General features: G+C 42.4%; 1 protein-coding gene across 6 annotated transcripts in view; it reads left to right on the forward strand.

Moving 5' to 3' along the window:
- Window positions 1-23,251, forward strand: part of CACNA2D3 (calcium voltage-gated channel auxiliary subunit alpha2delta 3) — a 785,949-nt gene that overhangs the window by 692,286 nt on the left and 70,412 nt on the right. For all 6 annotated transcript variants that reach the window (XM_067754783.1, XM_067754785.1, XM_067754784.1 and 3 more), the window contains 4 exons: window positions 10,218-10,279; window positions 11,567-11,611; window positions 17,928-17,990; window positions 21,416-21,486. In XM_067754783.1, the coding sequence (XP_067610884.1) occupies window positions 10,218-10,279; window positions 11,567-11,611; window positions 17,928-17,990; window positions 21,416-21,486 (241 nt within the window). The remainder of the gene's footprint in view (window positions 1-10,217; window positions 10,280-11,566; window positions 11,612-17,927; window positions 17,991-21,415; window positions 21,487-23,251) is intronic.

Consider the following 23,251-nt stretch of genomic DNA (forward strand, 5'->3'; position numbering starts at 1 on the left):
AATTGTCTGTATATTAATTCTAGATTTTCAGCTTCTCCTGCAGCATCAGAATAACTTGCAGGATCCAGAAGATATTCCCACAAGGCATCAGCTGAGCTGAGATGCTCACTTGACACCAGCACAGGGTGGTCTCTCATTCACCACAGTTCCCACCCAGTCCTGGAGGGATCTGAGTTTTGGGGGGTCTGAATGGACTCAGAATCCCTAGGATGAGCTGGGTGTGCTTGGACAAGTCCCTTTCCTTCTCTGTGCCCTGGAATATAAGCTGGAGAATCAGAGTAACTGGACACCCTCCTCCAGCTCCGTGAACTGTCCATGTGAATTTTTTTTTATTGACGAATATTTGATTTACAATATTGTGTGAGTTTCAGGTGAATAGCAAAGTGATTCAGTTATATATATATATTTTTCAGATTATTTTCCATTGTAGGTTATTACAAGATATTGAATATACTTCCCTGTGCTAAACAGTAAATCCTTGTTGCTTGTCTATTTTATGTATAGTAGTTGTTTGTATCTGTTAATCCCGTACTCCTATTTTATCCCTTCCCTTCCTCCCTTTCCCCTTTGGTAACCATAAGTTTATTTCCTAGGTCTGCGAGTCTGTTTTTTTTTTTTTTTTTTTTGCAGTACGCGGGCCTCTCACTGTTGTGGCCTCTCCTGTTGCGGAGCACAGGCTCCGGACGTGCAGGCTCAGCGGCCATGGCTCATGGGCCTAGTCGCTCCGCGGCATGTGAGATCTTCCTGGACCGGGGCACGAACCCGTGTCCCCTGCATCGGCAGGCGGACTCTCAACCACTGCGCCACCAGTGAAGCCCTGTTTCTGTTTTGTATGTAGATTCATTTGTATTATTTTTTAGATTCCACATATAAGTGATATCATATAATATTTGTCTTTCACTGGTTGACTTCACTTAGTATGATATTCTCTAGGTCCATCTCTATTGCTGCAGATGGCAATATTTCATTCTTTTTTATGGCTGAGTAGTAGTCCATTGTGTGTGTGTGTGTGTGTGTGTGTGTGTGCGTGCGCGCGCCACATCTTCTTAAACCAAATAATCTGTAGATGGACACTTGGTTGTTTCTATGTCTTGACTATTCTAAATAGTGCAGTTATGAACATTGGGGTGTGTGTATCTTTTCGAATTAGTGTTTTCTTTTTTTCTAAGTATATACCCAGGAGTGGAATTGCTGGATCATATGGTAGCTCTATTTTTAGTTTTTTAAAGAATCTCCATACTGTTCTCTGTAGTGGTTGCACCAATTTACATTCTCATGTGGATGTTTTAGTGCTGCTTTGCATTGAATACAGTCATCAACATCCAGCTCAGAGGTGTTTGGCAAATATATGTGACCATTCTATTATGGGTTTTGAAATGTTTGGAAATATGACCCCTGATTTTGTTATAATCTCTTTGGTAACTGTTATTAGGTGGTGACCTAATAAGAAATTATTAACTGGGGAGCTATAATTTGGAAACTTACAATTTTCTTAATGGACATTGATTTGCGTAACCCTGATTAAAATACAATGAAGCCTGAGGCTTATTAAATGTTTTATTCTGAAAGTTTGAAAGGATGGGAATTGACTCTAAAAATGTACTGGCTTGAAAACCTTATTGAAATAATATTATTTGAAGAGTTTTGTGAGCTTAAAATGATCTGACAAAAACTATTCGATGCCAGCTTCAGTGGCCTCAGAAAGCTGAGGGAATATAGGTTTCTTCAGATGAAGTCTGGAAAAATGCTTCCAGATTACCTCAGGGGTGAAAAGAAAATTATTATTCCATTCCACAGCCCTGCTAATTCTTTTCAACATTGATTCTGTCAAGTAATTAGAATCTAAATGGAGGAAACATTCATAATTGTCATTTATTATACTTTACCAAAGGTGACTGCTCCCAAGAAGCTCTGACAGGACAAAAACAAAGTGACTACAAAAGAAATGTGTAGGCGAAGGGATCAGGCCTTCCTACACACACATTCCCGGAAGCCAGTCACAGACAGTGAGTGGGTATGGTTCCAGATTAAAACAGACCTCTGCAGCTATGAGTCTTCAAAGAAAATCTTCTGCTATCGCGTTGTCAATCAAGCGATAATGAGTCCTGTTTCCCTCCCTCTCTCTCACCACAGACATATATCATGTAGCTCTTTGTTACTTAAAAGCATGTATAAGAAAGGTTACCCCCCCTCCACCCCAATACCACAGGGTATACTTCAGAAGTGAAATATGCAATCGGTGAGGGGTTTATATTTAAAATGCCTCCTCCCCTTTTGTCATTGTATTTCTTCACTCGGCATAGGCTAAAATATGAGGTGTGCCTGCTCCTGTGAGAATGTGTTTTTTCCCCCTAATTTCTGAAATAATACCATACCTTGGAGATTAATGTTCAGGCTTTACCAAGATTATAATAAACAAATAGTGGCTTTGATCTAAATATTTTTCAAAAGGTTGTTGCTGATCATTCTCCCGTCCCTATAATCTTTTAAGAAAGCCTTTGGACTTGCCAGTCTGACACCCAGGGGGGCATAAATGCAGCTGCCTTTTCTTCCCCCTCGTCTCCATGAGGATACTCTGTTCTCAGTTTCGCCCAAATTAGTCCCAGGATTTCAGTTGTGTTTTTTGTCCAACATTCCATCATGCAAATCATTAAAATCTTCACATGAAATATTTAACAGATGAGTTATGTCATAATTCACATTACAGTTTTAAACTGTTATTCATGTGGTAAGTCATTTATCCTGGACATTAGCAGACCCCTGGAATGGGCTTGTATTTGATGTAAGGAAGGTTAGAGTTCTTTTCCTCAGCTCTCCAGGACAGTGGCCTTTTCCCAAACCCCCAGTTAATCATGAAATATTCCAAAAAAGTGACATTCAGATTCATTGTTAGTTCTACTTGCAATTAACTATTTTGAAAACACACAGAAGAAAACATTTAAACAAATGTGGCTTGGCTAGCAGCTATTACAGTTGACCGTTAATTAAGGCAAGTTGTAATCCAAATGTGCCATGGCTTGTTACTGTCACTGCAAGCCGTCATTGCTGTTGGGCACAAAGGAATGAAAATTCAGGGACTCTGTCAGAGGGGGGCTGAGGACAAGGTGGGAGATATTAACCCAGCTGTGTAAAAAGAGCCACTACCCTGCTTGAGAAATATGGCCAGAAAGGAGCTCATTTTCTAGTTGAGAAAATGTATGGCCAGCATGTACTTGTAGAATTTGGATTTTAAGAAAACTTGTTCCACTCCTAAGTGATGAAATACAAAGGAAATCCTTAGCATGTATTTTATTTATTAACTTATTAGAGTTTTATTTTCTCTAATAAGGAGAAGGTTTTCTACCATATTCCTACCCATGAATTGGAATTGGAATCTATTAGAAGAAAACACTCCTGTTTGTGGGCCAAGCCAGCCCAGGGGAGCCTGAGCACTGGAATGAAATAATTGTCCCCATGCTGCCTGCAGTAGCCAGTCAGTTGAGAAGCTTTGTGTCCGGGTAGCCTGGCTGATGAGCACATGGAGCTGACGGTGACAGTATCAGGGACAAAACCCTCTTGGATTCTATACGCTGACCTATCTAACCTTGTCCTGAGTGTGCATGGATAATCACAATTCCAGAGGGGTGAGTGATGGGATTTGAGGAGTGGGACACACCTTTCATTAATCCTGAAGGGGAAAAAATCCATTTCAAGCTTGCTCAGCTGGAAAGGAATCTTTGCCTTCTGTTTTCTGCTTCATTTTGCCAGTGCTCACGTGGCCTTTCCCCACTTCTAAGGTATTATAATTTTGTAGAGTGTTTACCCACCAACATTACATCCTGAGGGACCTTGGTAGCAGTGGACAATATGGATTTATCGTGGATGAATCTTCTGTTCAGTGTCAATATATTGGCACAAAAGGTGCACTTGGTGGTGAAATACAAGCAAAAAGGATTAAAAACTAGGAACAAATCATCACATGAATGTTGACAACACTGTCAACCCTTTAGAGTGTTCTGATACACATCCTTTTATTTTGTATCATTTATCCCCATCCCACGAAAGTCCTGTTCAGAAGCTAGAGCCAGTGTGATTCTCTTTGTAGAGACAGAGAAGTGAAATGATGTACCCATGGGCACTCAGCTGTCTTAGAAATAGTGTTCACAACCAGAGCTCTTGATAAACACTTTCCTGGTTATAATTTGTTGATGGCGGCAGGATTGTTTTTCTGTCTCCTGGATGAGCTCTCTATGTGTATGTGAATATATCGCATGGCTGGAGAACTGGGCAAATGGAGGTAGGGGCGTTTTGTGTGAGCTTGCGTGCCAGGCGTGGTGAGCACTGTTTTACAAACCGGATTTGTGCTCCTAGGGGTAAGTTGCCAGTTGAGGCCAAGCCCACAGAAAATTATTTCTAAATGAATACAATATGAAAAAGTTATTTTATTTCTAATTTTACATGTAACATTGTTCTTTGGTGAGTCTCGGATTACACTTGAATGCATGTCTATTAACCTGATATGAGATGCATGCATGATTTCATCTTGAATGCATTTGAATATAATAGCACTGGAAATGTAATTTGTATTTTCAAATTTTATAAAGCAAAATAAATAAATCTTGAGGGTGGTAGCCACATTGAGCATATTGCATTGATTTCTTTGGGTTTCTCTCAAACTAATTACCATCTTCCCCTTGCAAATCCAGGTCTTCTCACACAGGCAGGTCTGTCTGCTCTAGATTCTCCATACCTAAGTCATCCTCATTTCTTTCACCTCCAGGTAGTGGGTAGCATGGATGGGTCTGTGGGAAACGTTAACTTTCATCCTCAAGGGACACCAGTGTCCACTTCCTCTCTGTGTTCCTTCCTGTTATCAGTGATGACTGTCCAATTAAACTCTCTGTGATGATGAAAATGTTCTGGATCTGTTGGGTCCAGTATAGTAGCCACTAGCCTCATGTGGCTATTGAGCAGTTAATATGTGGCTAGTGCAACTTAGGCACTAAATTATTAATTTTATTTAATTTTGATTTAAATAGCTACATGTAGCTACTGGCCACCAATTTGGACAACATAGGACTGCAGCATGTGAGGTCAGCTGTTGGTCCCAATTCCAGTGCACTCATCACTGACATTCTGCAAATGAAGTGCCATTGTGTTTTGGTGCTTGGATCATGCTCGACTCCGTCAGCTCTGAATATCCTGAAGTCTGATCCTCTCTTCAGCGATTTGACTGCCCTCCCCAGGCCTCCATCCATGGCTGTTGCATCCCTTCTGTCTTCATTTCAATACATTCACCACCTGTCACGTATCTGGTTTCTGATAAACATTGGACGAAGAGAGGGAGGGGAAAAGTAGGTAGGAAGGAAGTTAGAGAGTTGGGGAAAGAGGAAGACTGGAAGGAAGATATTTCATGGAAGCTCTGTGGTCTGTATTGCTGAGCTGAAAATCTGTACTCACGCATGCTTTAGAGTATTGAGGTATGTTACGGCAACAGTAACCTGACTAATTCAAAGCAAATTATGAGGTGTCAGTGCTCCAGATGCATGAATATTTCATATGAAAGGCTCTGGGGCTCTTTGGGATGACAATTCTCATAACGATGATTTTGCTGTTTTGTTGGTTTCCAAAGACCATCCTAGTATCTTAAGGTCATTGTCCTAGGAGGCTCACATGATATTGGCGTTCTAGGAAGGGTCCCCAGGGATACTTTTCTTCTGGGTCAGTTCTGCTCCTGGGAGGTGAGTAAGGAACCACCAGATGCAGTCATGGAAAAGGGACTCTGTCTCCATCCTTGTGTTGAAAGTTCCTAGCAGGGAGCCGGGGAGCCTTTATAATCAAATGGAAGTGAGGAGCACCGTGAACTCCAGGAGAAATATGTTGATGATTTTCTGGACTGTCTAAAAAATTTCAAACCCCAGGAATGGTGTTTTAATTTTCTGCATTCTCTTTGGGACTTGGGTTTCGCTAAAGCATTTTCAGTCCTTGTTTTTCTTATTAAATTAGCAGGATTGACTTGAATCAGAATATACCGTTATGGCTTGAAATGTTGAAAGAACAAAATAGACGGGCATGACAAATATCTCAGGTTCCATTTGGGATGTGTGGGGGATGGGAGAAGAGAGGAGGAGTTGTTGAAGTAATGATGATCTTTTTTCTGATAAAAGTTGAAAACAGGAAAAATAAAACTGGAACAAAACAAAGGAAAATAGCAAGAGGAAGCTAAATTTCTGTTTGTGGAAGCTTGTATTTGTTTTTCTGAATAGAATTAGCCATAGGAATGCCCTTAAGCATTTTTGTTTGTTTGTGGAGGGGATTTTTTATTCTGTTTTTTTGGTGTTTGCTTGTTTGTTTTTTACTTTAAATCAATTTGTACTTAAGAGATAATTAGCCAAATGCACCCAGTGGCTGTGGCTGCCTGACTCACCTCACTCTCCTGTCTCCCACTGTCCGGGCCATTTCCTAGTCCTTCCTGTTCAGGGCTTTCATTGTGGACCTTCTGAAATACAGATCTGAGGTCCTTTGACTTTTCTACTTCAATATCTTAAATGGCTCCTCAGACCCTAAAGCAGGTGTCAGCAGACTTTTTCTGTAAATGGCCAAGCAGTAAGTTATTTTAGGCTATGTGGGCCACTCAGCCTCTGTTGCAACTACTCAGCACTGCTGTTGTACCAGACAGTACGTAAACACATAAGGGTGCCTGTGTGCCAGTAAAACTTTATGGATAAAAAGAGGCTAAATTTGGCCCTTGGGCCAACTCTTGGCCTACAGGATACTCTTCAGGTGTGTTGGCCTGACATTCAAGACCATTTTCCATTTGACCTCAGCCTGCACAACCATCTCCCCCACTCACATTCTTTCAAGCCTCAGAAGACAGTATGGTCTTTGGAAAGGCTCCATCCTTTTGCCTGTGCTGTTTCTGCACTTGATTCTCATCTTTCCTCTGTTCTTACTTTTTCTATGAGTTAGATCTCCATGCTTTATCTTACACAAAGTTCTTACCGATTCCCCCAGGCCAAGTCTGCCCCATCCTCTGTGCTCCACAGTTCTCTGTTTAAGCCTCTGATGTTGCTTTTACCACGTGGCCACTCCCCACATAGACTCTGAGGGAGCATGTGGTTTCATTCCCCTTAGCACCCAGCTTAGAGCTTGGCATAGAAAGCGCCACTGAACAAATGGTCGTGAAATTGACCCACCAATGGGCTTGTGAATCTCTTAATCATAGAGAAGTATATTAACTTGTAGGTGAATGTACTACAAACCCGGAAGTGGGAAACCATGGGCCAGAGTTGCTGGAAGGGATGTGGGCAACAAAAAACACAGCCAGGGCAAAATGGAGCAGATCCATTATAATCAAGACTGTCTGGGAGTCCTTTGGCATCGACCTCATGGCCCAGACAGGGAGTGAGTGAGGAGTGAGGGAAGTAGTGTCTAGTTTAGGGCATCAGGACCAGGGAGAGGATGCAGCCTGCTGGAGGGAGATCAGAGAGAAGCAGCCTGCATGATTAATGGCATGGAGGGACTGACTCATGAAGCAAGATTAAAGCACTCTGAGGAGCTGGGATACAGACCGAAAGGGGCAGATGATAGCAGGCTGCAAGTATGTGAGATGGATAAACACCCAGGAGGGAGCAGCTAGCTTCATTAGAGAGGTGAAAACAGGGCCTCCATCAGAGAATGGGAAGGGTGCTCAGAAAGGGCATGGGTGACTGACAGGGGAACTCAGTAGACAATGGGTGGGCCAGGGGCAGCTCTGGGTTGCTGGGAATAGAAACACCATAGAAAGGTCACCGTGGGGTGACTCTCTCAGGGAACCCTCTGCTTTTATCCTGTTGTGTCTCGAAGCCTGCCGTGGCTGTTGACCTTGGCCTGAAGAGATACACACGGAGGAAGAGAGAAAACTCGTTTTCCTCCCTCCTCTTAGATACCAGTGACTGAATGTCACAACAGTTTTTAGGCCTTCTGCTCTGAGGTCAGCTTTCTCTCATCCCTCCCTGTGTTTGGTAGAACCAGAGATACTTGCCTCAAGCCCCTTCTTAAGTCCAGGTCAGGCTCTTACCTCTGCCTGCCGGTGGATCTGACTAAAAACCCAGCCAGCACTTTGGTTTACAGCTTCCTCAGTTGGTTCGTCTCCAATAGGGATATGGATCGTCAGGCATTTTGGAAGACAAGATTCATTTGAAACTGCAGTGAACAGCCTTCAGGCTTCAATATCAGCCTCCTTCAGGTATTCTCTGAAATTTTCTCCAGGGCTAGGAAGAGCAGTTTATGCTATAGTCTGACCAAATGGCCCATATCGTGGTAGGTCCTCCATAGCCAACTTGTTATCTACAGTAAGGCCTGTGGAGTAGCCTAGCTCAACCCCGGCTGCACATTCAGATCACCTGAGGTGCTTTTTAAACATACCCATGCCTAGGCTCCACTCCCAGAAATTCTGATTTAAATGGTCTTAGTGTGGAGGGGGAAGGCACCAGGCATCAGAATGTTTTTTTGAAGTCCCCCAGATGGTTCTAATGTGTTGAGAACTGCCACTGAAAAACCTTTATTCAGGTATGATTATAATTCACACTGATGTTTATCTATCTATGTATCCATCCATCCATCTAGTGACTATACTATCACCTGAACAGATTTTCTAAAAAAGCAATCATTTACCAGTGAGTCATCTATGTGCTTGGCACCTTGCTGGAGGCAGGGATCCAGTGGGGAGCAACAACATGTCCCTGTCGCTGGGGAGCTTGTGCTCCGGAAGATGGAAGACACTTTGGGTAAAGCGGGATGAACCCAGAGTGCTGAAATGGTGCATTTCAGAGTCTTCCATTCTGCATGTTACAGCCATGCTTAGCTCTAGTCTCACCCTAGAGTCTGACATTCCAAGTGCAAAGATAGAGGATGAGTCTCTCTAAGTGTACATATCCCAGTTAACTTTGACTCTCAGGTCTTGCTCCAACAATTTGTTTAGGAAGTAGAAATGTACTTGGTACTTATAAGGGTAACAGCCCAAGACCTTCATAAATCTTCAAGTTCCAGAAGCCAGCAGAAGAACGTTTACCCAAGGTGGGAGTTGGTGGGGGGCATCTAACATGGTGGCCACATAAAAGTATATGGGTGAACTTGGTTTTTCTTTGTTGTTGTTTTTTTTTTTTTTTTTTTTGGTAATTGTGTATCTCTTTTGATAGGTATTATTATGTAGATTGAAGTTACTGTAGGTATTTCAGCAAAAGAAAAAACATGTGGAAAGATAAATAACAATACTGGTGGTATAAGGATATGGCAAAAATTGGGGAAGTTGTGTGCAATGGACTGAAGTTTGCAAAACCGCCCAGGGCTAAATGGTGTCCCTTGGGGAGTGCAGTGTTTCCAGCACAGAGTCTCATTCTTTCTTTCCATCTCCTCTAAAGTTTTCTCACCATCTGACGAGCTTTTTTCCCTGACTTGAGTACTTTCGATAATGGTTTCAAGAGTTACTTTGTCTTGACTTCATAGAGAGAAATATTCTGAGCTTGTTCATTGCCTAGTTCTGAGGTTCCACCGAATTCTTCTTCCCAGAGTTTCAAATCACTTTCTTAACCTCTTCCATTTCTGCACGTTTCTCTTACTAGAAGTAGCATCCACTGTTGCCTTAGGGAACTTTACACAGACAAGCAAAGAACTATATAATTCCACCAGAGTTGCTGGGGAGAGAAGATCACTGAGATGTGGATGCTGGGGGACAGTTCAACAAAGCCACATCATGGCCAAGTGACTTGCTTCCAACACCAGCCTCAGGACAAGTACTTTTCAAGTTTCATATCTCAAAAATATATGCAGAGTACACATTTTAGGCATGCAAGTTCATGCAATGATAATTGGGAACCCCGAAATGGGAACCCTGAAGAAACCGTGATCTTCTGAATATCCTTCTTATTTCCATTCCTGTTTTCAGCTGTGCTGGGGAGGGTGGTGACCACAAGTATATGAATTTTAGAAACACTCAAGTAACATCTCTCCAAAGAACCATCTGCACTGTGCTCAGTTTGTTCTGTCAAGAGTTCTATGAGTACAGGTAACCTTGAAAATTCCTTACCTGAAAGATAAAATGTTTTAGTTGTATGCTTCACTGTAAGTTTAGTTTTTAAGTGTTCTTATCTGATATGCTTACATCAGCATCTTACCTTGACAGATAATTTTCAATGATAATCTTAAATAATTGTGTAAAGAGATCTCTAATGCCATGTTTTATTTATAATTTGTCCAAGCTGTAGGCATTCAGATGAAACTTGAATTTTTCCAAAGGAAGTTCTGGACTGCCAGCAGACAGGTAAGTTATAATCAGCATGTTGAAGCATTAGCGACACTGTTATTATACAGGTGTTCACATTTGAGTACCCGGAGCCTAAAAGTACCAGATTTCCGATGAATATTTGTAAAATGAACTGCTGGGCTGCTCAGATTACCTTTCATTTCACTGCAAAGTAAAGGGCTGACAGCGTGTTAGACAACACATGCTGGGAAAGCAGGGAATTTGCTCCTGCAACAGTTGTAATTGTGAGATCAAACTAGTGACCTTCTAAAAGAGAAGTGTTTCTTCTAAGTATTGGGGACTTTTGCAGATTTTCATAGTGACTTTCTTTTAATCTTGTGGTGCCCAATTACCTATTTGTGAATCGCTTTTGAAGGCTTTTGCATAACTAGGTTAGACTAAGCATGCCTTCTTTGGCCAAGGGCTTCTCTGCCTTGGATAATCTGGGAACATTCTTCACTTGCACTATACATTCTGTACTAAGTAATCTCAGTGGTATTTGTTCAGTAATTCAGCAGAAATGGCAACACATAATTTGCCTCCATCTGTCCAATTCCAAATGTTGAAATGGTATATCATTTCTTAAATGAAGATACTTTAGGAAACTACGTACCAAGAACACAGACAGGAGTTTTAAAAAAAAGTCACTGGGGGTTAATTTAAAATTAAATGAATACATAATTATATTTCTTGTTACTCAAAGATTTGAGGTCTTAAAAAGACATCAATATTGAATGAAGCATAAATTAAAATGGACAACATAAATTAAAATGAAAAAGGGCCCTGTTACCCCAAAATTGTCTTTTTTTAAAAATAAATTTATTTATTTTTGGCTGCGTTGGGTCTTTGTTGCGCGAGCTTTCTCTAATTGCAGTGAGCGGGCTGGCTTCTCTTGTTGCGGAGCGTGGGCTCTAGGCACATGGACTTCAGTAGTTGTGGCACATGGGCTCAGCAGTTGTGGCTCACGGGCTGTAGAATGCAGGCTCGGTAGTTGTGGCACACGGGCTTAGTTGCTCCGGGGCATGTGGGATCTTCCTGGACCAGGGCTTGAACCCGTGTCCCCTGCATTGGCAGGCAGATTCTTAACCACTGTGCCACCAGGAAGTCCCCAAATTGTCTTTTATATTACTGTTTAGAGCTAGTACTCATCCTAGAGAGTACATTCCCTTTGGATGAAATTTGGATGAAATTTACATAACAGGCTAGGACTTTGATAGGCTGTCCTTGAGTAACTAAGTGGCAGTCATAGCAGACGCTGGTGTGTCCAAATGACACGTTTCCTTTTGTTTCCCCCTCACCCCACAGTGCGCCTCTCTGGATGGCAAATGCTCTATCAGCTGTGATGATGAGGTATGGTGGCCTCCTGGCCCTGTGTCTGCCCTAATCAAGTTGGGGGTGGCAGGGGCTGAGGCGGGTGGTGGTGGAGTGGCTGGATGACTAAGGGTGTTTTCTCACAGGGGGAATGTCTCACAGAGCCAGGTCTAACAGATTGCTCTGGACCAATCTCCAAAAACCCAAGGACATTTGCTTTGTTTCTTTCTTTTTCTTTCTTCTCCCAATCAGTTTATGAGAGCTGGAGAAATGTGATGTAAATGTCCCACGAACAGCACTACTGGGACTTTGGCATTTTATAAAAAACGATGCAAATTACTGCCATTTGAAACTCATATTACAACTCTCAAAGTTTTCTCCCCATATGGTACCTCTTTTCATCTTCTTAACTACCCAATGAAATGGATAGGAATATGTGACCCATTTTGCAGAGGGAGAAACTGAGGATCAGAGAAATAAAATGACTTGCTTAATTTCGTGTAATAAGCCAAAAATCTAAGAGTTGAAAACTCAGAATGTTGCATTCTAGCATAATGCTTCCCTCCTACAACTCCCTTTCCCTCCCTTCTTTCTTTCTCTTTATCTCTCTCCCTCTCCCTCAATCTTGGGAGGAGGAATTTGAATTCCACACATGAGCAATAGAAGAAAAAAGATTACCACTGTCCTAAGTCTGTCCATCAGATTTAAGTTTTTACAGCATCCAATCCCATGTATCTTCTGCCCCACATTTTGGATCAAGCAGGTGTGAAGTGGCCTTTCACTTTGGCTTAGGCGGCCTTCCTCTCTCTGAGTCAACCAAACCATTAGTCAATACATAAACTGGAACTTATAAATGATCACACATTCATATTCCTTCTGGTTACCACAGGGATTAAAGAAATCCTAACCAAACGTAATTCTAACTCAGAAAACATAGATTAGAAGTATATTTCCAAAAAGTAGGTGAAGCAAAGACAAGTAGAGAAATATAAAAGGGAGTCCAGGGTGAAGCTAAAGTACAAAATGCTCAGTCCCCGAAGATCTGGCTGCCAGTTTAAAAAAAAACATAATTGCTATATGAGTTACTATCCAAAGAGTAAAAACTAATCAATCATCTTTTCAGCAAAACCCCAATTTTTCCTGACCATCAGATCAAAAATAATTTTCCTGTAGGAAAGAGTACCCTATGATGTTTTATGATCAACACCCTTTCAGTAAGTTTGGGGATGCCATTCATAGGATAGTCAAGTGGCTTCAAAGCTCTCCTCTGTCTTTGAGGCATTAATTGTCTTACTGGAGTGTTCAGCTCAAGACAACTCGGCTCAACAATAATATTGATTAATCAGTGTCACAAGGCCCTATGTTAAGCCCTTTACTTGTACAATTACTAATCCCTATTTGTGGTAAAGGAACTGAGGACAGTTGGTTGGTTAGTTGGGTGACTGGATGGATGGTTGGTTGGCTAGTGTGATTGATGGTGTTTTGGATAGTTGGGTTGTTTGATTGATTGGTTTCTAGTTGATTGGTTGGGTGGATGGATGAATAGTTGGTTGAATAATTTGATGAATAAAGTTAGAGGCAGTGTTCCTACAACCCACACTGCCTCTGTGCATTCTCATGTATAGAAATAAGTGGAAATGGATTCCCACTTAGACTTCAAAACATACAATATATATTAGTTGTTCAGTAACTGATGTCACAGGTGGTCTAGCATAGTGGTTAAAGGTATAGGCTGTGGAGTTAGAATAGCTTCAAACTGTGACTCTGACAGTAATAAGCCTTGCCTTTGTTTCCTCAACTATACAATGGGGGTAGAAACACCTACCTCACAGAGTAATGATGAAGATGAATGAGATAATATATGAAAACTGTATAGCACAGCTCCTGGCAAATGGTAAGCACTCAGTAAACATTAGCTATCAAACAAAAACGTCTGCAGACGTGTTCTTCCCTTAGAGTAGTGGCTCACCTGAACCTAAAACCTCAGACGGCAACCACATATACACTTCAGGCAATGACAGTTTCCACTTGGGCATGCCTTCCTCACTACTAATGATCTCCTTTAGCAGCCATTGGGATGGACCCCCATTCAAATATCATTTTAAAAGTTCACACACTTTGAAAATTAAGCATGGAATTTGCTGGATTGCTGAACTTGATCTGATGCTCATTTTGCACTTTGAAACTATCATCCATTTCCCATTTTGACTCTAAATTTTGGCTTCAGGCAAGCAGTTGACATCGTTTTAAATGGAAAAGCCAGGCCCCTTTCCATCCTTTCAGCAGACTCTTTCCACGTGTCATTCCCCTTTCATAGCTTTTAATTAAGTCTTTGAGGCCATGTCCCTCCACTCCCCGAACTGCCCTCGAGTGATCAGGTCCCCATTAAAAACAGCTGTGGGGGCTCATTAAGTTCACATGCTTCTGGCTTCTCCTCTGTACTGAAGACCTGGCCCAACTCCCACAGACTTATCAGACATGCTTTGCCTTGGATCCACTCCAGCCCCTCTGTCTCTCCCAACAATGGCCTCCCTGGGCCTTGGCTAGAGTGCCCTGGGCCAGTGGGTGGAGTTGGTATGGCCAGATGTCTTCCTGGCTTGTAGATCCATCTTCACGGAGGGCCTGGCCATGGGCCTGACTGACGACTTTAAGGAGCTCCATTCCACCCAAGGCGAACGTTAACTTCAGAACCTAAGAGGCAGCCTCTCACACACTCACTCATTCCTACAAGACACGTTTACTGAGCCCTCCTTACGTGCCTGGTACCTCCAACACCCGGGGAGTCAATGGGAAGCAGAGTCAGAAATAGCCCCTGTCCTCCAGGAGCTAACTGGTTAGCAGGGGAGATGAGCGCACACGCTTATCAGCTGACTTGCCTCCCCAGCCTCTTGCTATAAACTATGTAACAACTTCCCTTTCTGAGAAACTCAATTTGCAGCAGTAGGATACTTATAAAGAGGGCACGCAGTAGGTAACCAATAAACATCATATGCTGAATAGACACAAGCACAAGTCCTTCAGGTACTCACTATGCACCTTGCTCTGTGCTCAGCAGTTTGTACTCACTGGCCTACTTCATCTTCTCACCACTCCTCTGAAATAGTTGTTGCTGTCTCCATCATTCAGATAAGGAAACTGAGACTGGGAGTGTTAAAAGGCTTTGCTCAAGGTCACACTGATAGCAAGTGTCAAAGTCTCCGATTCTCAAGCTAGTATCTTAGCCTCAGGTAACACAGGTAACCTTCCAGGTAACACAGGCGTGGTGCTGTGTTTCTCACCCCCAAGTACACTTTCTCCCCAGCTTTCCTTTCTATCTGTGACTGCCCAATTCCCATGGCCTGGTTTGGGGCTCTAAACCTCAGATATCTACCTGACCTGCCTTTGTGGCCTGGAATAGGACTTCTCTGAGCAATACTGAGTCATCAAGTAGTTGAAGAAAGATACCTTTTTAAAAAAAGACAACTTCTCTCACCTACTCTGTCTTTGTCTCTGCATTTTTCAAACAACCTCATCTTTACATGTTTTGTCACAGGTGGCTGTGGAGTGGTTGCTTACAATATCTGTCAAAACTTAGAGCTCCTGGTTTCCCCAAGCCCTTCAGCCTGTCAGTCTACCCTTGGGACAGGGCTCTGGGCAGACTCCTTCTGAGAGATACAAAGTAGCATAGTATCTAATTTGGGGCAGAAGTAGCATAGTGAGGGAAAGCTGAGAAAATATCTCCTCTATTTACTTTTACTGGAGGAGGGAGTATGCAGAAGGTGATTGGCCATTTATTGTAAAGAGACAGAGAAAACAATTTATCAGACTGGAATCTGGCTAATTCTGTCCTGTTTCATAACCCAGTACCCTGCTCGCTTTACTCCAGTGGCCTTACTCCATTCCACCATACTTCCCGATAATTTAATCAAGGAAGGTCTGTTTATGAAGTCTTTACAGAGACTAAATATACCTAACATAGCAATATTGTCTATAATGAAAACTAAATGACACCTTTCAGATTAAGGGACCCAATTCTACATCAGTGACACAGCATCCTTGCTTCTGACCTGTGATTTTCTCAGTGATTTGTCAATCACAGTGTTGGCAATATCTGTTTCTTACAGATGCCTTCCCTCTGTGCCTTCCACACCAGAAGAGAGTAGGAGCAAAGGTGGATACCTGAGAAGTGAGTCTCCTAATGGCCAATCCAACCTTAATTCCACCCAGTGCTGGCCATTATAAGGAGCACAGAGGTCCTCATTTCCAAGAAATGAGGGTGGGGAAAGAAACAAACATTAATGGCAAATAATGAAACATTTCAGTGAAGCTTTGTCTCTAAATAAAGTGGAAATGGTGAAAATACATTTATTTTATTTAACAAATTTAAATTATAATTGCAGTCATACTCTAATTCTATAAACAAAGGACACATTTGGTTTGGGAGTAGGGAGTATAATATTTCTGATAAAATTATAAAAATCACAATGTAGAATCCTTCACTTTATATTTGATTTTCTCAGAGTGATCACAAGGAAGGTCAAATGTAGTGGAGTTTGATCAGTTTCCCCTGGAGCTTCTCTTAGTCCCTTGCTTTTGAAATCATTCTCTTCAGAAGCATCTTTCATGTTATCTGTGGTGACGTTTTCTTTCTTCATGTGTTACCTCTGACAGATACTAGTGTGCCAATGGCTTCCTGTGTGATTGGAGCTGATCTCCAATATCACTTTCATGGACTTCATGAAATATTGCCTCTTTCCGAAGATTTCAGTTGATTTTATAATCTATTTGCTTTGTACTGTCTAATATTTACAACATTAGATGAACAGAGATTGACCAAAGATATAGGTCTAATAGCAGCAATACCAGTTGGCTAGGGATGTTTGAGTAGGCACTCACTTTATAATTAGGGATAGAGGGTGAGTTATGATGACTTTGGATCTCTATGCAATTGCAAGGATTTGGAGAGTCAGTATTTTAATATGGAGGCCACTTCTGTGCTCAACATGTATGACTGAAAGGAGGTTAACCTCCCTTTGCCTCAGGGTCTATATCTGCAAAATGACAATCAGGATACTCAAATAAACAAGGGTATAGATTTGTCTGATATGACCCAATTAACTTAAAATTAAGCTTTACTCTGCATGTAGCTCGTGGCTGCCATATTGGACAGCAGAACTCTATGAGTGCTTTCATAGTGCTGTGTCCTAAAAAAGGAGAATGTTTGTCAAGACTACCACCAGGGACAAAGTAGTCTTCTTGCAGCTAAGAGCTTCTTTTAATAGCAAGAGTGTGACCAAGTCATTCATCTGGCCCCTTGGGATAACCAAGAGAAACGCTTGCTCACCAAAGCAGCCGACTCATTTCTAAAACATGCTAGCAGGGCTTTTAATTTTCTGCCGATTCTCCACCATTGCCTACTAATAAAGGATGCATCTTTCTGACCAACTTACTGCTGTACTTTTGTGCCTCACTAAAATCGACTACACAGATAGGTAAATGTCCCAGAAAACACCAGCCCTGCAGTGGTCTGGAGCTAGGGGAATTTAGCTCAGGGTAAAGATATGTTACAAATTAAATGTTGCAGTCGGTATGTAAAGCTGCAATAAATAGAAACTGAGTTACATCAAGGACGGAATTAAACCTTAAATTTAAACTCCACAGCACTGTAATTAAGACTTAGCCTGTAGCAAATCATTCACTTGAGATTAAAGTAGCATGGGGGAAGCAGAGGTTTGGGCTTACCTTGCTACAATTTATAAATCTGAGCTACCAAAAGCTAACAGCCCTGCCCCCAAATCCAACTCCCAATTAAAAACACAGTTTGAAAACCTTTAGGAGGCCTGAGGGGACCCTTTAACAGAAGTTCTGCCCCTTCCCTCCTGCCTAAGTCTATGAACAAATTAAAAAATATTACCTGGTCCCCTGATGGTCTTCTGAGCTGACACGGTGTTTTCATTAATACATCATTAAAGTAATGGCATTGTGCTGGCGTTTTGCTTTCAAAACAGGCCGTACTTCAACCACCATGAATACAGGCTCGGGGGCCTCTGGACACTTTGTTCCTGGGAAATATTATTCAGGTCATAAAAATTTTTGAAAAGGAAGATAAACTGTAATGCATAACTTTAAAATGTATATTCTTTTTATCCTAATCGGGGATGTTCAAGGCTTGCTTCGTGTTTTATTTTTGTTAATTAGTTTTGAAGAGTAAGTGCTGGGGTTAGCTTAACCATAGCCTTAACTCCTAGAGCCAGCAGGCATTTCCAGTTCTCCCAAAACAGCCTAAAATAGGTGTCTCTCAGGTTGGAAGTACGTCATTTCGTGTAAAAGCAGTCTGAGAACCCAAAGTTGAAACTGTGGTGTTTTTATTTTCTAGACTGTGAACTGTTACCTCATAGACAATAATGGATTTATTCTGGTGTCTGAAGACTACACACAAGTGAGTGAGAAATTTCTACCTACTCAGAGTAAGGATCCCAGACTGTGCTTGGGTCTGGGGGAACAAATTATGGTGTTGAAACTTTGAGACATGATCTGTATTTAAGAGGTAATAGCAGGAGATTATAAAACCTTATTTCCATCCCTTTAAGAATGTCACAGCCTACTTCTCAGCAGGCCCCAAAGAGATTTTACCTCCGGAGAGGAGAGGAGGGGAGGGGTGCAGAGCCCAGGGTCTGCTCCCTCACTCATAAAATGTTCAATTTATAGAACTCTTTGCCTTGACATGGAGGTGCCTGAAAGAGTTTGGGCAGTTTTAAGGAGGTTTCCTCCTTTTAATATTTTATCTTTATATATATGTAATTTATATATACACACAAATATATGTATGTATTTATGTATGCCAATGTAATTATTCTTTATGGCTTTCTTTCTGGTTTTGAGTTTTTAAAAATTAGTTATCTGAGCTCAAGGATTAACTTGGGTTCTCAACACAGGGGGACAAGAATCCACATATAGAGGAAGAATGTTTTTCATTTAATTGAGCTGTGTGCAGTACAGGGGCAGGAGGGAGAGATGGAAAGAAACCAAGCTAGGGCGCTCAGCAAAGAAAGCTCCACTGATATTTGGAAATCAAAATAAGAGTTAAAATCAATAGCATTGTAATAGAGAAACACGGGTTTCTCCTTTAAAACTTGGTGGCTGACAACTTTTTCTGCAATTAGAAATGAAATTAGCATGTTAAAAGAAAGTCAAATCCAGACAAGTTTCGCACTGTGGTGTAGTAAAGTAACACCAGAAGTGGAGGCGGATGGTTTCTGATGCAAACTCTCTTCCTCAACTAGTTTTGGGATCTTGGGTGCATCACTTAACCCGCCAGGGACTCCTGGCAGGCTCTATAAAAGGAGGATGGTTGACTAAAGGAGGCTTCTTCTAACTCTAATATTTGAGGATACTAGCATTTTATAATGAAGTCTCATTTAAATCATTTAAAATATTTTAATAGTCAACAGTGCGATAGACCCATTAATGCCTAATAAATTAATTAATTGCCTTTAAGTATGACTCCTTAGTGTCTAAGCTCAATGGCTTGTTAATTTGTGAACACGGGCTCCAGGTAACATGTGGGAACTGTGCTTCAGTTTCCCCTCTTATCTATGAGAACACTGTGGGATTTTCTTTTTATCAATTTATTTATTTTATTATTTTATTTTATTTATTTATTGTTTCTGGCTGCGTTGGGTCTTCGTTGCTGCGTGAGGGCTTTCTCCGGTTGTGGCGAACGGGGGCTACTCTTCGTGGCGGTGCGCGGGCTTCTCATTGTGGTGGCTTCTCTTGTTGCAGAGCGTGGGCTCTAGGGGCGCGGGCTTCAGTAGTTGTGGCACGTGGGCTCAGTAGTTGTGGTTCGTGGGCTCTAGAGCGCAGGCTCAGTAGTTGTGGCGCACAGGCTTAGCTGCTCCACGACATGCAGGATCTTCCTGGACCAGGGATTGAACCCATGTCCCCTGCACTGGCAGGCGGATTCTCAACCACTGCACCACCAGGGAAGCCCATGTTGTGAGATTTTAAATGCACCTTTGGTGGGTGACAGTTACACAGTTGAGACTCAAGCTGTGCATACACAGTCTCCTCAGATGCTGGACATCACTGGATGTTGGACAGTTGATGGACATTAGATAGGAAAGGTGAGCCCATGAAACAAGGCCAGTCTCTTGGGAGCAGGACTGGCCATAGGCCTATAGTAATATGCCCGTGTGTCTGGGAGGAGTGAGAAACCAAATCAGTCCCCTGTGAGGAGAAGCTCTGTCATCCTGCCGTAATCATGGAGGGCTGAGGGTGGGAACCTGATCCTGGGGGAGGAAGGACATGATGATGTCTTCCAGTGGTGATTCTTGGACCAACCAACAAAGTAAACCACTGAAATAGTGACCCTTTCCCAAGCCATGGCCACTACATGTGGGTCCTGATCCATGCTTCATTTCTGGATAGAATAGCCCAGGGAGCCTATGGGCCTGCTCTGCCTCAGCTTGTTTGATGTCTGGTTTCCTGTACTCCAATTAGGCTAATTCTTCTTCATCTTACAACCAGTTCCATTGATACTGGCATATTTACACACAAGAAATGCAAATGTCCTTCTTGCTCCCAGCGGCAGCACATACCCACAGAGTTTGCCAAATGTTCAAGTGTCCCTGGAGTGAAAAAGGCAATGCTTGACCTTCAGTCAGTGAAAATGTCATTTCCTTCTTTCCTCCTCTCTCTTCTGACTTTTTGGCGAAGTCTGTATGTGCCTTTCTGCCTGAAAACTCCTAGGAGCCTTGTTGAGGTCACTGCATTGTAATGGAATCAGGATTTAGTTAATATCATACAAAGCCTATGGAATTTATATAATTCGGGCTCTGAGTGTAATGCCGTCCACCCACATCCACATAAGCTATAAATCCTCAGAGCACCCACAGTACAGATGGGGGTTCTCTACTGATCTACACTGGCCCCTTCCAGGGTGTTGGCAGAGGAAGGCTGTTGCTCCAAGCTCTGTTCTGCTGTATTGGATACACCCTCCCCCTTGGGACACTGATGATAGTGGCTCCAGGAATCTGGAGGGATGCCCGAGGATGTTAATCCTTCATTCCGCCATTCAGAGTTGGCAAATCTCGGCCAGCACCAAGAACTGGACTTGCAGGAGCATCAGCCTGGCGCTGGGGAAGGACTGGTAGGCCTCCAGTGCCCTGAAGACAGCCCCAGAGCTGGGGTTGGCCATTGGAAGTCTTGACGGGCCAAGCCTTCTTTTCGCAGGGCTGGACAGCTTCATTCTTGGTCAACATATTAACTGCCTATGGACAAAATGAGGGTGTTCCTCAGAAAGTAATTTAGAGAAAGGACATATTCTCTGCTGTAGGAAATTTATAGAGCCGATGAAGAAGACTGCTACATATCCCTAAACAGGGCATTTAGGAATTATAAACAATTCTTTTTATTACTGCTTAGGAAGCCCTTTCACAGCCTGTTTCTGTCTGTATGAAGTAGTGTTTTAATCACAAGGGATTGAGAGCAGATTAATGCCTACTCCCTCCATCCAAGAGTAATGGTGCATGCGTGTGTGCTTGTATGCATGTGTGTGCACACGTGTGCATGTGTGTTTTAATTACAACACTCAGCACGTGTTATGCAATGTCACCCTTACCCTGCCTCCTCGCCCCTGCCATGTATTTGGAATATTCACATCTGCTTATTAGTTTGCTCTGTAATCCCATAACTTCTCATGACTATTAAGACCTTTTCTGCTGTTATGTAACAGTAGTCCTGAAAACCTGCTCTTTGCCCCTGTCAGCTCCAGGACACAGAGTGTGTCCGTTTTTATTTCTCCTCTGGTGTTTGGGCACATTATTTATCTACACTTCCTCATGGGTCTTCTTTTCTTCCCTGCAGACTGGAGACTTTTTTGGTGAGGTGGAGGGAGCTGTGATGAACAAATTGTTAACAATGGGCTCCTTTAAAAGGTAAGGGATTTTATGGTTCCTTGCGTCCCCCGAGAAAGTTTGCCTAAATAAAATAAAACAAACCAAGGTCAAATAAAGCAAGCCCAGACTTAACCCCATGACTGTGTTCATGCTCCAGAAGATCTTCTGAAATTTGATGCCTTTTGCATGAGTGTTAAGAGTCTCAGAAACTCAGCTCACAATGCATTCCCTGTTCCCTTAGCGTAGCATTTATTAGAGTCTGGTCCTGAAGTCAGAGCCTGTACTGGGAGGTGATTATGTTGGTCTGAAACAAGTGATTGCAGAGAAGTAGGAAGCATTTTCACCTGGTCAAAAGGAGGAGGAGGGTGTCTTGTCTCACACTGACAAACTGGGGCAGCTTGCTAGAAATCTGGAACTCAGAGATGGGAAGTGATGTTTAAAGCCTCGATATAATTTTAGAAAATCATGTAAAAGTTCACAAAACCTGCTCCCAGATGGAGGTAAGTTTAAATCTGTTGCTAGAATTGCTAAAATTGGTGGTAGGGACCACTCCATTGAGTTGTGAGGGCTCTTGTTGACCCTAAGTGAAGCTCGTATAGGATGATTTCCTCACAGCCCCGCGTTCCCTGTGCGCAAGCCAGCCACGCTTTTGGGAACATCAAAGCCAATGAGAAAGATCATCACCCTGCGAGATCAGGAGGCCAGTTTTGTCCCCCCAGGAGTCAACCTGTCTCCCTTCCCTTGGCCTCCCAGGGAGAATGGTGGTCTATTAGTGGTGCTTTCCTGGACATATATGATGCTGTTAAATATATGATATCAGGAAATGCAAGGATGGACCTAGGCTCACCTGTGAGAACTATTGCACATTGGTTGCCAGTGGGAAAGACAGTCCCCCCAATTTATTACCCCCCCCCTCCGCAGCTGAATGGCCAGGAAGTGTTAGCTCAGGAAATCAGACTTTTAAGCTACTCAATAAGACCAACTGAGTGCTGTGCTGAAAGCAGGGAATTCAAAAATGATGACCCAATTTTTGAGATTCCGTAGCTTGTTTGTGCCAGAAACAAGGAAACAAGAAATGATATTTTTAAATGGCATGACTCCAGCACTTCTGCAATCTCTGACACACTTGCTCTCCAGCCTGCCTGAGTGTTCACCCCTGCTCGATTCCCTCTTTAAAATTCAAGTACATTTTTTCCCTTCTTTTGCCAGGAGTCATTGTACATAAGCTTGAAAACTGGACTTGGAGCTGGGCTCGGGTTGCTCTGCTGGACTGTCTGCCATCCAGGGCACCACTGGTTTCTTGTATCTTTATGTGGATATGTACATTTGTATTGTGTTAGCTTGTTTTCAACTTGGTGGGGGTAGGGAGAGACAAAAGAGGAAGAATAAGCACACACATGTTTCTCATTTGAAAGCATATTTTTCAACTTTTTTAACAAAATGACTTTTTTTTTTTTCTCTTCCCTCTTAGATATTCCTTTCAAACAGTTTGGTGGGAGAAAGAAAAAGGTTGTAGCAGAATTTTAAATTCCTAGACTTCTCCTTAATGTGGGTGAAATATAGTTGACATGAATTTAGAACTTTCACAAGAGTAGCTAGCATATTTGAGAAAAGAGGAGTGCTGGGACTCTCTACTAAATTTTAACAGCAACTGCTGTCATTTGGGAATTACTTGACAAACCCCCTAGGCTTCTTTGAAAGGCCCCCTCATGAGGCCAGGACAGCAATGAGAGTTTGGGTTTTGGAGTCAGATGGATTGGGTTCAACTCCAGGCTCTGACATTTACTAGCTGCATGACTTAGAA

Source organism: Pseudorca crassidens, chromosome 10 (genome assembly GCF_039906515.1).
Source record: "Pseudorca crassidens isolate mPseCra1 chromosome 10, mPseCra1.hap1, whole genome shotgun sequence".
Classification (NCBI taxonomy): Eukaryota; Metazoa; Chordata; class Mammalia; order Artiodactyla; family Delphinidae; genus Pseudorca; species Pseudorca crassidens.